The sequence below is a fragment of the Zingiber officinale genome, chromosome 1A (genome assembly GCF_018446385.1).
Source record: "Zingiber officinale cultivar Zhangliang chromosome 1A, Zo_v1.1, whole genome shotgun sequence".
Taxonomy (NCBI): domain Eukaryota; kingdom Viridiplantae; phylum Streptophyta; class Magnoliopsida; order Zingiberales; family Zingiberaceae; genus Zingiber; species Zingiber officinale.
In genome coordinates this window covers 283037-295881 of record NC_055987.1, presented here as the reverse complement: position 1 = coordinate 295881, position 12845 = coordinate 283037, and the positions used below count along the sequence as shown (strand labels likewise).

General features: G+C 42.1%; 2 protein-coding genes across 2 annotated transcripts in view; both read left to right on the top strand.

Moving 5' to 3' along the window:
* The window catches only part of LOC122039036 (putative receptor-like protein kinase At4g00960), a 29509-nt gene extending 20027 nt beyond the window's left edge, over window positions 1-9482 (top strand). Inside the window, exons 4-7 of the mRNA XM_042599051.1 lie at window positions 8143-8347; window positions 8434-8671; window positions 8789-8939; window positions 9012-9482. Coding sequence (XP_042454985.1) covers window positions 8143-8347; window positions 8434-8671; window positions 8789-8939; window positions 9012-9299 — 882 coding nt within the window. The 3' untranslated portion in view covers window positions 9300-9482. The remainder of the gene's footprint in view (window positions 1-8142; window positions 8348-8433; window positions 8672-8788; window positions 8940-9011) is intronic.
* A 111-nt stretch (window positions 9483-9593) lies between these two features.
* On the top strand, window positions 9594-12499 carry LOC122014389 (putative receptor-like protein kinase At4g00960). The gene is made up of 7 exons (XM_042570618.1): window positions 9594-10423; window positions 10771-10896; window positions 10967-11097; window positions 11165-11369; window positions 11455-11692; window positions 11764-11914; window positions 11987-12499. Exons 1-7 carry the CDS (start codon window positions 9622-9624, stop codon window positions 12344-12346), a joined length of 2013 nt encoding a protein of 670 aa, XP_042426552.1. The 5' UTR covers window positions 9594-9621; the 3' UTR covers window positions 12347-12499.
* The last annotated feature ends 346 nt before the right edge of the window (window positions 12500-12845 follow it).

Here is a 12845-nt window from a genome sequence, read left to right as displayed (position 1 = left end):
TAATATGGATGAGATTTTAAAGTTATAGAAGTTACCAAGTGATGAGCTTTAGATGATTGAGATATTCATGTGCTAAAAATGCTCCTCTATATGATATTCACATTCCTCTACAACTTTGAGACTTACAAAAAGAAATTAGACAAGAGAAAATAGAGGGTTTGTGTTATGAAAAAGAAAATAAACTAGAAAGAAATTAAAAACTTAAATGAAAACAAGAAAGGACTTGGGTTGCCTCCCAAGAAGCGTTTATTTTAGGTCATTAGCTCAACCCCTTATTTGGTTCACTTAAATTATGATCTTGTCAGAGTGAGAAGCCTCCGAACTTTCCGGCAAATGACCCGAAATGTAGAGGGTTCATCATGGGAAACATATCGTGAGAAATTGCTCTATCCTTCTTCTTCTCCTTGAATATTCTCTCTAAAGGTTGGAGAAGGTACAGTTGAAGGGTCCAAGCCAAGAGTGTGATTATTACAGTTGATGTTGAGGCCTTATTATGATGAAAGTAAGATATAGGCAATAGTGGGAGTCTACAGCCTTGGGGTCACTGGCTATCCACCACTTTCCACTCTAAGGGTTGCATACTAATATCAACAACTACCTCATATATGATCTCATCATCAATCAAGCATTTATTATCAGGAGTTATAACAAGAACAACAACAAGGTTGGTTGAATATGCATCACAAGTACTTTTTGTAGGACCGTTGGTCACATGAGAGGAGGGGGGGGGTGAATCACGTGTATTTTAAAACTTATCTTTTTATTTTTTAAATTAGTGTGCAGTGGAATAAAATGGACTAAGTAAGAAATCAACCACAAGAAAATAAAGGGTTTTAACTTGGTTCAGAGCATTTGATGACTCCTACTCCAAAACCTAAATCCCTTAGACCTATCGATGGGAAATCCACTAAATTCTCTACCAGTAAACTCCTGATAGAGTAATCAAATACAAGAATATGAAGAAGAACAGTGTAACAAACTTACACTTCCTTTTGTAGATGTAATAAGTATGGACAAATAAAAATTCTTTACCAACAAAAATGGAAATCCGAATGCGCTTGCGTGTTAGTGTCAGTCTTCCAGTAGCGGTTGGGCGTAGTAGAACAGTAGTATAGCCGCAATGTGAAGATAAAGTAGTAAAACAATTGTTTGAACTCGTATGAAAGTTCTGTATGGAGGGATGACTGAACAGTGCTTTTCTGGAGTGTTGAGGGCACCTCCAACCTCATTCGAGGCGCCTCCAACCGCAAATTCAATCTCGAAATATTTGGCCTCTATTAGCTCCAATGTCTGCGGTTTCTATCAGAGTGGGTGTGCCTCCAACTCGCTTCGAGGCATCTCTGCACACCTCTGAGGCACCTCCAATGCGCTCCAAGGTGCCTTCACACAGCAAACTTCTATCCCTGAAGTTTATCTACGCGCAGGTGCCTCTGCTGGGTCCAAGGTGCCTCCACGCAATTCTGAGGCATTTCCTTGCAACGCCGAGATGCCTCAGACATTGTTCATCCAAGGTGATTATTTACAATTCAATTATACAAGTTCATGTTAGTCTAATAACAAAAAATAACTTGTAAAACAGAGTTAGTACAGTTTAAATGAAATGATTATTAATTAGATCTTATCTTCCCAAGACCAAGATCTAGTCATGGTCTTAGCTTAGACATCTAAAATAGCTCTAAGTTGGATCGTGCTTATAGTCCCACTAGGATTTATCCTCACTGGAACACTCTCCTCTGTAACTTACCTTACTTACCATTTGCAGTCACTTAACATGTCTCTTAACCCACTGGATCTTCTTGTCAGTTGTTAAGTCCACAGATCCAACTAACCTAACTAGATTTTAGCTAGCTGTCAGGTCCCGCAAACCTAGCTGGACTTCCTACCAGATATCAGGTCATACCTTGACCTATCTAGACTTCATGCCAGTTATAAGGTCCTTAAACCTAACTAGGCTTCAGCATGGTGTCAGGTCCTCTAGACCCATTAATTTCTGTACACTTGGTAAAAGTATCAGATTACATAGAATCTAACTTTAACCATTTTTCATTCATCAAAATCAAAGTTCAATTATTAGTGTCAACTGCACTAACACTTTTATTGTCTGGAGTATCATTGAATACACTATCTTCATGAAAAGCAGTAGAGGAGTCCTGTAGGGATGTATAATCATGAACACAATCACCATCAGCTTTACAGGTCATCCCCTCCAAAATATCATTTAGCTGAGACTCCGAATTTGGACTTGAAGCATCAACTTGTTGTAGGGATCGAATAAACAAGATCCCTTATTGCACCAAGAGCTCTTCTAAATCTTGAAATATGGTCTTCATTTGATTGGGAGAAAGAGTATCTGACTCTTGGGAGTCCTCCCAGTCAGTCAGCTCATCAAGTTACAACTGATGTGGTCTACCTGATAGTGAAAGATCTTGAAATTCTAACGGACTCTGATTTTCTTGAGAAAATTGCTCAAGATTTTGTATGCAGTTATAATTAAAATTTTGATTATTCATGCAATCTTGATTGTAGTGTTGAGTTGAGTCACTACAGTAACTAGTCATTCTTCTCAGAAGTGTGCTGGGGTTGAAATTTCAGAGTTTGGTGATCTCCACAATCATATCTAAAAGTACTAGGAACTGAATCATATATGTCTTGATGTTCAAGTTGGATTATATTCTGAAATTCTGTGAGAGAGGTAGTAGCCTTTTGGAAGAAATGACATATGTTGGTGTAATTTCCCCTGGGTCAAGGTTGACCAGGTTGACAAGCTTGAGTTGACTCAAGCTTGAATCATGATATTTAAGTTTTGATATTGGATAATATATGAAGATTGTGGGTGTAATTGTCCATATGAAAAATTGATGGTCAAAATTTGACCAAAAGTCAAGTAGATCAAGATTGACCGGATACTTAACTTGGAAGTCCTAACTTGAAGTTAGACAAGGACAAGTCCAACGGATAGGTTGGTAGAAGTTAAAATTCAAGTGGTTCAGTATTGACCAGACACTAGGTGATGAGAAGTCCTGGTGAGTGAAGTCAGACAGTGATAAAATCCTAGTAAGTGAAGCTAGGTGATGAAAAGTCCTGGTAAGTGAATCCAGGTGAAAAGCCCTAGTGAGTGAAGCTAGGAAGTTGGAAAGTCTTGGTGAGTGAAGTCAGACAGTTGAAAAAATCCTAGTGAGGGAAGATATGTGATGAAAAGTCCTGATAAGTGAAGCCAAGTGAAAAACCCTAGTGAGGGAAGCTAGGCAGTTGGAAAGTTTTGATGAATGAAGTCAAGTGAAAAGTCCTAGTGAGTGAAGGCAAATAGTGAGGAAGTCTTGGTGAGTGAAGTCATGCATGTGGAAATCCAGGTGGGTCAAAGTTATAACCAGATACCTAGTGTTTGGAAGTCCAAGTGGGTCATGGAGCACCAGATACTTGGCACGAGATGGTAAGTCTAAATGGGTCAAGGATTGACTGGATACTTGGTGACGAAGTCCAAGTAGGTCAAGACTGACCAGATGTTAGGCATGAGGAAGTCCCAACAAGTTAAGTTGACCGGATGTTGGGCAAGGGAACCTAGATTTGTGTTTTATCCATGTCGAGGGATGACTCTAAATCTGGTTCGACCTTCCTTGTATTTAGGGTGATGTTGTTGTTCAGTTCCTTGTATTTTCTTATGTCTGCATATCTAGACTTCTGTAATTCAAAAGTAGAAAACAAATTTTCTAAGCTACGTACCTTGAGTTCCTTAGAAATATAGTAGGCGTGTACTCTCGACTCCCATTTGGGTGTTCTCAGGAATGCATTTAGGGCATACCTCAAGAATCATTATTCATTACCGATTCTCTGAGGTTGTTAAATTTCGTGATCAGTTCTTTGATCTTGGCGTGCAGTTGAGTCACCTTTTCTCCGAGGTTGGTTAGTCGATTCTGGACCAGGTCCCATTTCACTAGCTTAGCCTCTGAGGTTCCTTTGTGGAACTGTAGAAACTGTTGGAACCCCAAGGTTGTTTTGGTGTGATCAACAAATTAAGTTAGGTCCTGTATGTTTCTAACCTTGTGTCTAAGTATGCAGGAGCTTAGGAGCACAGGTACTCGAGCGGAAGATGTAGCTAGCGAGAAGGACGGCACGCGGTGCGTTCGAGGGACGAGGTGCTGCGGAAGAGTACTCCGGTGGATGAGAAGGAAGCGTGCGGTGGTTCCGAGGGACGAAAGACGGAGCGGAAGATTGCTCGGGGAGCAAGAGACGCAGCTAGCGAGAAGGTTGGCACGGGGTGCGACCGAGGGACGAAGACTGCGGATGAGTATGCTGGTGGATGAGAAGGAAACACGCGGCGATTCCGAGGGATGAAAAGTCGGAGCTGAAGGCTGCTCGAGAAGACCGGAACTTGGGTTCGGGTGAGCCCTATTCCGGATGGCAGAGATCACCCAACTGAGCGAATCCGGAGCAGAAGACCCGGACCGAGGCGGGACTGAACTAGAGAAGAGATCCCGGACAAAAAGTCAACTACTGTTGACTTTTTGCTTCGGGGCGCCTGGAGCCGACTTTTGACCAGGATCAAGATTTGACTCGCGATCGATGGGGAGAACCCTTCCAGGCGCCCCGACCAAGGCTATAAATATAGCCTTGGTCCAGAAGCTTTTCAACGAACTCATTACTTGTAATTCCAACGCTTGTGTGCTTTAGAGTTAAGCTTCTATTCCTGTGCTTCAACGTTGTAAGAGGCTTCTCCGCCTGAAGGAGTATTCTAGTGCGCTTAACCTTCCTTGGATTAACAACCACATCGGTTGTAACCAAGTAAATCTTGTGCCTCGTCCTTTTAATGTTTTATTTATCTGCTTTGTTTATTTTACAAGTGTTAGCTTAAAGAGTTCGAGAAAGGGTTGTTTGTTTTATTTTTACAGGACTATTCAACAACCCCCTACTAACCGGCCGCAACGGTCCTACAAGTGGTATCAGAGCCGAGACGCCTCAGAAGGACTAACCGCCGTCTGAAGCAACAAAACGATGGCCGAAGATAGCATCTACCCACCTACATTCGAGGGGGAGTTTGCCGTTTGGAAACAAAAAATGGAGGTATATTTAAATCTATATTTTGGTATTTCTTTAATATTGAAAAGTGGTTATGAAGCACCAAAGACAACAAATGGAGAAGAACTCGATTTACGCCTCTGGAACAAGAAGCAACGTGACGAGTCAATGGCAAACGGTCGGGCAGAATTTCACATTCTAACTGTAATACCAAATGAAGATCTCGATAGAGTTGGCGAATATAAAAGTGCAAAAAAACTTTGGAAGAAGTTCTTGAAGCTCTACGAAGAACCTTTGGAAGCCGACAACTCCATGGACACCAAGCTGCCGACAGAACAGTCCGAGAATGAAGAAACTGGCGAAACAGCCGAACTCCATCCCGAAGCTACAGAAAGCTCATCCCAGATGAGCATCAATGAAGGGGGAGAGACTTCAGAAGAAAGTAATTCAACAAGGGGAGAACCAACGGCCGACGAGGTAAGTAAGGTATGGCCTCTACCCTCTGAACAATTGGTTCAATTAATCGAAAAATTATCTGAAGATTTTTGCGAATTAAAAATTGAATCATCGAAAGAATTTTTCGTATTAGAAAATTAGCTGCCGAACACTTCTTGCAAATTAGAAATATTATCGAAAGAATTTTTTAAATTACAAAATGTTTTGACGAAAGATCCTTGCAAACTAAAAATATTATCGAAAGAGTTTCTCGAATTGTAAAAAGTTTTGACGAAAGATTCTTACGAGTTACAAATTATTTTGTCAAAAGAATTTTACAAATCAGAAATATTGCCAAAAGATTCTTGCAAGTTACAAAATATTTTGTCGAATGAATCTTGCAAACTAGAAAAATTGTCAAACGAATTTTTACCAATTATTTGTCAATACAATTTCTTGCATGTTTAATATTTGTTGCTTTAAAGCTGAAAAAATAGTCTATCGATTAAAGTATCTCGACAAACTATTAACAGAAATTAGCATGATACAATTCTTCGCATATTCAAATGTTCTTACTTCAAATTTGAGAAATTGTAATACGTTAAAATGGAAATTTAAAACTTTCTGATAAAAGTATAAAAAATAAATAAATAAAACTCCCCTTCCAGCCAGCCGCAACGGTCCTACAGAAACTTCTCCCAGAGTTCTTTAACTGACTCGTAGATTCTGATCTGGTTGACTTCTTGTGGCAGTAGAACGCACAACAAATGAAACTTTGCTTTGTCGTTGGCCAGGAAGTTCATCTGCTGCTTTTTGGCCCAGAGGAACTCCTCCATTTCTTTGCCATCCTTGTCCTTGGATACTTCAAAATCATATTTAATAGTTAGAAGAATTTCAAAATCAGTCTTAAAAAAATACTTCTATACGGTGCATCCATAGCGCAAACTCTCCCTCAAACTTCAGAGGATGAATGCTTGATCATGCCATCGTTTTGTTACTTCAGTTAGTAGTTAGTCCTTCTAAATTGAGTATTGCTCTAATACTAATTGTAGGTTCACGTTAGGCCAACTAGAAGGGGATGAATAACCCTAAAAATAAGTTAGAATAATATTTCTTGCCTTTTAAACTAAGCAAAGATACAATATTAATTAAGAACAAATCATTATAAAAACAATAACTAAAAGTAAGAAGGCTAAAGAATTTACTTAGTACAACCTAGGTGGTTGTTAATCCAAGGCAATTGAAAGCTCACTAAAGGTCTCCTTTATTGAATGCGGAGAAGCCTCTTACACACTTTGAAAGCTCAGAATAGCTAGGAAGATCAGTACAATGATTGCTATCTAATTCCTACGTCTAAGGGGCTTTTTATAGCCTCCTCAAAAAAGTTATCGTTGCTTGGAAGTGCCTCCAAAGTCATCCAGGGAGCCTCCAACGTGGATAAAGTTTTATCCACGTTCCAACGATGAGCCAATAGCTCAGACTGGTTAGAGGCGCCTTCAATGTCATTGGAAAGACCTCCGCGCCTCTGCTTGAGGCGCCTTCAAGCTTACTTAAGGTGTCTTCACGTCTTTTTATCTAAGGAACCTCAGGCACATTAGAGGTGCCTCATACACTAAATGTGGCAGCTTCAACAATGGGCTTCCGAAGTGCCTCCATACAAGTGAGGCGCCTCGGGTCTTCAAGATCAACCTTCAAGTTACTCTTCTTTGATCCCGTTCACTTTAGTGATGCTTCGGTTGTCTCTGGGTTGAAGTCAAAAAGGCCAGCTAATGTGACGGTCAAAGTCAAGGAAGGGTCGACACTCAGGGATAGCAGGGCTGCATGGCAGGCCAAGCACTCTAACTGATCAGATCTTTTGTCCGATCAGATTCCAAGTCCATGGCTAGCCGAGTAATCCAACCGATCGGATCTTCTCTCCGATCGGATTCCGAGTCCTCCTATCTTGATGGAGATCCAAGTCCTCCTGCCTCAATAGAAGAACTGAGTCCTCTCAGCCTAATTAGAGCTTCTCGACATATGGCCTGATAGGACTCTCGTCCGATTGAATGTCGAGTCCCTGAGATGGTCAGCCTTTCGTAACCAACTCAAGTTGTCCAAAATCAATGTCCGACTTGAGAACAGAGGAGACTCGGCCAGCTCACTGTTAAAGTAGGGTCTGTCAGCTCAAAAATCCAATATCCCTCTTTGGCGTCTTGTGTAACCGTTATCAGAGAATCAAGGAAATATTCCCTGTGCAGTTCGTATGTTGGAAGTTTCCACCCTATAAGCACAGAGGTGGTGAGCCTAATTTAAAAAAAGACTATAAAATGTTAAAATGGTTCATCATATTTTAGCAATGCATCGATATTTGTGCAGAAGAAAAAAAAATAGTGTTATATAAGGGGTCTCCATCCACAACGCAGGTAAGCTTCACTCCTAGAATCTACTGTTCCTCGCTATTTCATTCTTTTCTTTAGTTCCCTATTTAACTTGAGTTTTGGAATTTCTGCGTTGGGGACCCTTTTATGGTCTGGTCATTGACGTTTTCTTCTTCTAACTTTTATTTTTGACACGCGGGCTTGATCGTGGCATCAGGTTCCTCATGCTTGGAGCCTTCTCACGATCAACCTCAAAGTCACTTGTCCAACACTCTATCTTCCCCCATTTCAGGGAAGATCATTATGTGTTTACTTATATTTCTTTAATTATTTGTAGGGATTTCTTCCAAATGGACAAGAAATAGCAGTAAAGAAACTATTGAATGCGGGTCAGGGACTTGCAGAGCTGAAGAATGAACTAGTTTTGGTTGCGAAGCTTCAACACCGGAATCTTGTGAAACTTCTCGGAGTTTGCTTGGAGGAAGAGAAGATGCTGATCTATGAATATGTTCCTAATCGAAGTCTCGATTTATACCTTTATGGTAATCATCAATTTGTCCATTCTTATGAAATGCAAGTCGCAGCACTGCAACACTGCTAATTAATCATCTGAACACTGGCCACACAGATCCTGTGAGGGGTAAGGAATTACGTTGGGGAACGAGATACAAGATCATCAGTGGAATTGCCCAAGGCTTACGATACCTGCACGAGGAGTCCCGGATAAAGATCATACATAGGGATTTGAAAGCCGGCAATATTTTGCTAGATGCAAAGATGAACCCCAAAATCTCAGATTTCGGCTTAGCCAAACTCTTTGACGACGACCAGACTAAAGGCACCACCAACCGAGTCATCGGAACTTTGTGAGTACACAGCTTGGCCTACCGATCAAGTGATCTGCCGTTTGCTTTTTCTTTGTTTTTTCTTCTGTCTGTTGTTCAACTTTGGTTGAATAAATTCCTTTGCTTTTATATATACAGTGGCTACATGGCACCCGAGTATGCAATGTATGGTAAATTCTCAATGAAGTCAGACGTGTTCAGCTTCGGTGTTCTGATCTTGGAGGTTTTGACGGGAAGAAAAAACTGCGGAAGCTATGATTCTGAGACTGCAGAGGGTCTTCTAAACTTCGTAAGTAGTAGTAGTAGTTGTTGTTTTTCAATTTAAAAAATTATTGTATGGTAATTAATGGGTTTGGGACAGGCGTGGGCGAAGTGGAGTGGAGGAGTTGCGTTGGAGATTGTAGACCCAGTTCTTGGCGACGAGTACCGAGGGAGCGACGTGCTCCGGTGCCTCCAGATTGGCTTGCTGTGCGTGCAGGAGAATCCATCGGATCGGCCCAGCATGAGAACGGTGGACCTGATGCTGAGTTCTGAAACGGTGTCCGTCAAAGCTCCTTCCAAGCCTGCGTTTTGCATCGTCAAGAGCGGCACTCGATCCGTCGCCATGTCGCCCAACGAGGTGTCCATTTCAGAACTGGAACCCAGATGATAAATTATCGATCACTCTACTGCCAGTCGGAGCTGAAAGCTAAAATAATTTCCCAGCTGCATGCTATGGAGTGTAGTGTTTAAGGATTTTGTGAACGCCATTTTGTTTATCACGAGCTTTGACGTTTAGAAATGGAGACATGGATGACTTCAGGGGATATGCAAGCACATCAGGAGTCAGCGTGTTTATTGAAAAAAATAAATATATTATTGAAAATTGTGATTGGTGTTTGACTAATCCTCTCCTGCTACAAGTCAATTGTCTCACCATGGTATAGAAAATAATTGGAGTCTAATTTTCACATTCTATTTCCAATTCCACCATGGCTTCCTCCTCCTTCTCCCTTCTGCTTCCCTTCCTCCTCTTCCTCTTCTCTTTTACCGGCGCGCAGGAGCTGTTCCAGAACTGCGATCCTAGCGCGGGAAATTTCAGCGAAAACAGCAGCTACCAATCCAACCTCGAACGACTCCTCTCCACCCTCGCCTCCGACGGCTACGCCACCGGCTTCCTCAATACCAGCGTCGGGGGAGGCTCCGACCAGGTGTTTGGCCTCGTCAACTGCCGCGGCGACATCAACGCCACCGAGTGCCGCTCCTGCCTATACACCGCCACCGCCGAAGTCACCCGCAACTGCCCTAGTAACAGGGGCGCCGAGGTGTGGTACGAGTTCTGCCTCGTCCGCTTCTCCGACCAGCCGCTGCCCACCTCCTCCTCCAACCGACAGCAGCTGGCGTTTAACAACGTGGACGACGCCCCGGAACCGAACCGGTTCGCCTGGCTGTTGGGGATGCTGATGAACCGGACCGCCGACGCGGCGGCCAATTCCAGCAAGCGGTTCGCGATCGGGGAGGCCAGCTACTACACGGCAGAGTTCCCCTCCATCTACGACGTGATGCAGTGCACGCGCGACCTGTCGCAGGAGCAGTGCAGGGAGTGCCTGGGCACTCTGTTCGTTCCGATGCCGCCGTCGTTCGTGGGAAAACAGGGGGGGAGGGTACTCGGCGAGAGCTGCAGCATGAGGTTCGAGCTCTATCCCTCCTTCTTCGAAGGTTCCCCCACCCTCAACATCTCTGTGCCCCCGCCGTCAGCGATGCAACCGGCTCCGCCGCCCACCTCCTCCGGAGGTAATTAATTATTTAATTTCGTTAATCAATTAGCTAGCTGCTTATGAACATGAACAGTCTCTCCGCTAACTAATTTAAACAAAGATCATCTAACTAATTGTATGGAAGAGTAGATTAGTTCTTGCAAATTTCCAAAGGCTTCTGCTGATTAGAAAGGAAGCTTACGATCGAGAAATTTAGAAAATTAAGGGAATTGACTGAAACAACTACTCCAGTCAGTCAACTGAGGAAGGCAATTTCATAAAGACGTGCCACTTCGTAGCCGCCCCACGTCAGCTTATTCGAATGAGGATGATTGGCGCAAATATTTACTTAATTTCTGGCCATTCATTCTTTGATCGATGCAGGGAGAGATACGACTACAGTTGTTCTGGCAACCGCGATACCGGCGGTATTCGTATTATCACTGGCCTCCATCATTTTCATTTGCTACCGGCGGCGGCTGAGGAAGCAGGCGTCATTGGGATCGCTCTGTAAGTGATCACTGAAACAAAATCAATGTATCATAGATTAATACTAATTGGTTGCTCTTTCAAATTGTAGATGAAACTGATCCGGAGAAGATCAATAGCGTGGAATCTCTGTTGTTTGATTACCACACACTAAAAGTTGCGACTGGCAATTTCTCTGAGGAGAATAAACTCGGGGAAGGCGGATTCGGAGCGGTTTACAAGGTACGACTGCTTAATTCAACAATCTTCATGAATTAGTTCACTACTGTGCTCATGCATTCTTGAGCAGGGAACGCTACCGAATGGACAAGAAATAGCAGTGAAGAGACTCTTGAACTCAGGGCAAGGCCTCGGAGAGCTCAAGAATGAGCTGGTTTTGGTGGCTAGGCTCCAACACAGAAATCTTGTAAAACTTTTTGGTGTTTGCTTGGAGCAGGAGAAGATGATTGTTTATGAATATGTTCCCAATAGAAGTCTCGACACATTTCTTTATGGTAATTATATATATCCTCATTTTTCCTCTGAACTCTATATATAATATACCTAAAGATCAATACTTTCTGTTCATCGATCTTTTAGATTCAGTAAAAGGGCGAGAACTGCATTGGGGAACAAGATACAAGATTATCACAGGAATTGCTCGAGGCTTGCGCTATCTACACGAGGAGTCTCAGCTAAAAATCATACATCGAGATTTAAAAGCCAGCAACGTTTTGTTAGATGCAGAAATGAACCCCAAGATCTCAGACTTCGGTTTAGCTAAGCTTTTTGATGTCGATCAGACTCAGGGCATTACGAATCGAGTTGTGGGAACTTTGTGAGTTGACTATCCCAATTAATGTAATAACTACTGCTCCTTGTTAAAAATTGTAATTCCATTAATTGCAGCGGATACATGTCGCCGGAGTATGCAATGCACGGGCAGTTTTCGAGCAAGTCTGATGTATTCAGCTTCGGCGTTTTAGTTTTGGAGATTTTGACGGGAAGGAAAAACACTGGTTCGTATAATTCTGAAATGGCAGAAGACCTTATGAGCTATGTGAGTATATAATTGAAGCACAACTACGCTATCTGTTTTCTGTTTAGTGATCAAAAAGCTTGTTTGAAACAGATATGGGGGAAATGGGATGGAGGTGCAGCATTGGAGATCGCAGACCCAGCTTTGGGTGGAGACTATGAAGCGAATGAAATGCTGAGATGCATTCAGATTGGGTTACTATGTGTTCAGGAGAGCCCATATGACAGGCCGACCATGTCCACTGTGGTTGTGATGCTGAATGCTGAAACTGTGTCTCTTCAAGCTCCTACCCGGCCGGTATTTTCTATCGGGCATAGTCGTCTCGCCGTGGACTCGGGCTTCAGCTCGAACGCTTCTAGTAATCGAGTCGGAGCGTATGACAGAGACAATAAGTCATTGCTCATCACACCCACAGCAGAGGATGTCTCCATTTCAGAAGTAGAACCTAGATGAAAAAATACTGAGACTTTCTCCATGAAGTTTGGATGTTTGGAGTTTCAAACACATTAGCACAGAGAAATTTTAGCTTAATTGTTTTGCTATGGAATTTCCTAGTAGACACAACTAAACTAATGAATATATCTGAAGTGTGGATGGATTGGATTCTCTTTGGTTCTTATAAATTTCAACTCTGACTTAATCTATATCCACATCCTTGAGGAATGCAAATAAAGAAACAAGTTAGTATGAAAAGACAATGATTGAAAAAATAATGTAGAAAATAGTCTTTTGTGGGTTAGTCTTTGTTTGAAAATAAGTTTAAAGTTATTTATCAGCCACACCTGAAACATGAAACATACGAGATCAGATTTTTTGTTAAAGATTTTTTTAAAATTTTAAATTACTTTAAAATCAATTTACGAGTCCATTCAAGCCAGCTGAATTCCTCTCGACATGCATGTTCTCCTCTAATTAGCTTTACCTAAATTGAGATTCAAGCTAGTTAGAAACA

Coding starts and splice junctions, on each gene's coding strand:
- LOC122014389 (XM_042570618.1), top strand. CDS start 9,622: ATGGCTTCCTCCTCCTTCTCCCTTCTGCTTCCCTTCCTCCTCTTCCTC. Junction 11,693..11,763: donor AATCGAGTTGTGGGAACTTT/GTGAGTTGACTA, acceptor CATTAATTGCAG/CGGATACATGTCGCCGGAGT. Junction 11,915..11,986: donor CAGAAGACCTTATGAGCTAT/GTGAGTATATAA, acceptor TGTTTGAAACAG/ATATGGGGGAAATGGGATGG.